General features: G+C 52.0%; 1 protein-coding gene across 1 annotated transcript; it reads left to right on the top strand.

Annotated features, from left to right (window-relative positions):
- The first annotated feature begins 685 nt into the window (after nt 1–685).
- On the top strand, nt 686–2,486 carry LOC105055520 (2-methylpropanoate--CoA ligase CCL4-like). Its single transcript, XM_029267486.2, has one exon. The coding sequence runs from the start codon at nt 835–837 to the stop codon at nt 2,353–2,355; it is 1,521 nt and encodes a 506-aa protein (XP_029123319.1). The 5' UTR covers nt 686–834; the 3' UTR covers nt 2,356–2,486.
- Nucleotides 2,487–2,919: the final 433 nt, after the last annotated feature.

Below are 2,919 nucleotides of genomic sequence, written 5' to 3'. Positions count from 1 at the left end.
TTAAAATGATTTGTGGATAACTCTTCCACTTTCTTCGTATGCTCTCCACAATATCTTCAAGGTGCCATTGCTAGCAGCGGTGGACTGTGCATCAGCCTCAACAGAGTGGACCACAAATTTCACTTCTTTTTTTAGCCCTGCTGATGCCTTGTCGCTAGGAGCAAATCATGTTAACCTACTGTGACAACTCAGGACAGAGTACGAATTTCTTGGTCTCATGTCCTGTTCAGTTCAAGAACAGAAAGGAATGTACAGCGGCAGATCTGCAATACAATGATAAAAGATACAATCAGTATGTACTTATGGTTCATCTCGTGCCGTTGGCCCCATAATCAATACCTATCCTTCATTAGATGCATCTGGAGATTACACATGTTATACACAGTAAAGCAATCATCACTTGAACATGTATTACAATCAAGGAGCTCGAACAAATCCCCCATAGAAATGATCCCTTGACCATCTTAAGCAGCGTACACGAGTTGAAGGCCCTCCATGCAATGCATGTTAGATGATTCCTTTTCCCATCCTATATTTGAGCTACGTTACGGGGCTGGCACCATCCATCATGCGGTGAACGGTAGCACGATGCATCACGTGCACGGTAGAAGATCCCCATTTATGTTCGGTTTGGACGGTTAGGTCCACCCAAAATCCCTCTGTTCCCTCGGAATCTCCCGCGGTGATGTGGTATCAATCCAAGATCGAGTCTTTTCCCTCAATTGATCTCAAATCTCTGCTAAAAGTTCGATCTTTTGGCTAGAAATTTGATCTCGTTGCCAAAAAAACATATAATGTTTCCAGGTCTCGGTGCTGGCGCCCAACGTGCCGGCCATGTACGAGATGCACTTCGGCGTACCGATGAGCGGCGCCGTCCACAACACCATCAACCTCCGCCTCGACGCCCGCACCATCTCCATCCTCCTCCACCACAGCGGCTCCAAGCTCGTCTTTGTCGATCCCCTGTCCCTTCCCCTGCTCCACGACGCCCTCCGCCTCCTCCCCCACTCCCACCAACCCCCCCGTGTGATCCCCATCGAGGACCCCTACGAAGAGAACGCCAATAGCTCCGTACTTCCCGCCGCCGGCGGTGGCCTCACCTATGAGAAATTGATCGAGATGGGCGACCCGGAGTTCAAGTGGGTCCGTCCCAGGAGCGAGTGGGACCCCATGGTCCTCAACTACACGTCCGGCAACACCTCCTCCCCTAAAGGCGTCGTCCACTGCCATCGCGGCCTCTACATCGCCACCGTCGACTCCCTCATCGACTGGTCCGTCCCCAAGCAACCGGTCTATCTCTGGACCCTCCCCATGTTCCACGCCAACGGGTGGAGCTGTCCCTGGGGCATCGCTGCCGCCGGCGGCACCAACGTCTGCCTCCGCAGCTTCGACGCCACCACCATCTACGCCGCCCTCGCCACCTACCGCGTGACCCACATGTGTGGCGCTCCCGTCGTCCTCAACATGCTCGCCAACGCCCCAGACTCCACCCGCAGGCCGCTTCCCGGCCCGGTCCAGATCCTCACAGCCGGCGCTTCGCCCCCAGCGGCGGTGCTCCACAGAGTGGAGGCGCTCGGCTTCTCTGTCAGCCATGGGTACGGGCTCACCGAGACAGGCGGGATGGCGTTGTCCTGCACGTGGAAGGCGGAGTGGGACCGTCTGCCGGCGGCGGAGCGGGCCAGACTCAAGGCGCGCCAAGATATTCGAACTTTGGCCACGACGGATATCGACGTCATCGACGGCTCCACGGGCGAGAGCGTCCATCGAGACGGCACCACCATGGGCGAGATAGTCCTCCGTGGCGGGTGCGTGATGCTCGGCTATCTAAAAGACGAGGAGGCTACGAGCCGGGCGGTGCGGCCGGACGGATGGTTCTACACCGGGGACGTGGGGGTCATGCATGCAGACGGGTACGTGGAGATCAAGGACAGATCGAAGGACGTGATCATAAGTGGCGGTGAGAATTTGAGCTCGGTGGAGGTGGAGTCGGTGTTGTATGGCCACCCGGCGGTGAACAAGGCGGCAGTGGTGGCGCGGCCGGTCGAATACTGGGGGGAAACGCCGTGCGCGTTTGTGAGCATAAAGGAAGGAGTACTGGCGGCGCCACCGACGGAGGCGGAGGTGATTGGTTGGTGCCGGGAGAGGATGCCACACTACATGGTGCCCAAGACGGTAGTGTTCAAGCCGGAATTACCGAAGACGCCAACGGGGAAGATTCAGAAGTATGTGTTGAGGGAGATGGCCGGGGCCACGGGGTCCCCTCGCCCAAATCGTGTGCAGGGAGTCTGTCGGTTGGACGGCGAGCTGGGGTCTAGGATTGGAGAAATTATTGGATTGAATGAGTCTACCACATGAGATTACTCAAAGATCAATAAGTCAGCTGGTTCCCATTAAACAGGTAGCCATGGTTAATCTTGGTTTATAGGAAAAATATTGGCTTAGTGAAAGTAAAAGGACTTCTGATGTGGGAAAGTTCTTGGGTACCGGAAAAATATTAGCTTAGTGGGAAAATAAAAAGACTCGTGCTTCTCTATTCTCTTTCTGTAAAAAATGGCTAAGTAGGAAGTTCACCGAACTTCCTGCAATTTTTTCTATTCCCGTTCGTCTCATCTTCTATGCCGTTGTCCGAGTGCATCCCATTGTCCGAGTACGATGTAGGTGATGACGAACGAGAGTGGTGATGAGCCTATGCAAGGAGGGAAGACAAGCGCAGTTTATTCTTTAATATTAATATTTTTATTTAAATTATCAATATTTTTTTATAAATAAATATAATATTATAATTTTGTCATTTTACAATAAAATTAACAGTTACTTTCAATATTTAACTAATTTTAAATTTTTGAATAGATGACTATGTAAATCAGTGGCTGAGCCTAATATCAAATATTGAGAGGGTAAAATAATAATTTATTAATA

This window comes from Elaeis guineensis, chromosome 12 (genome assembly GCF_000442705.2).
Source record: "Elaeis guineensis isolate ETL-2024a chromosome 12, EG11, whole genome shotgun sequence".
Lineage (NCBI taxonomy): Eukaryota > Viridiplantae > Streptophyta > Magnoliopsida > Arecales > Arecaceae > Elaeis > Elaeis guineensis.
Note: the sequence above shows the minus strand (reverse complement) of the source record. Positions and strands in the feature narration are given on the sequence as shown.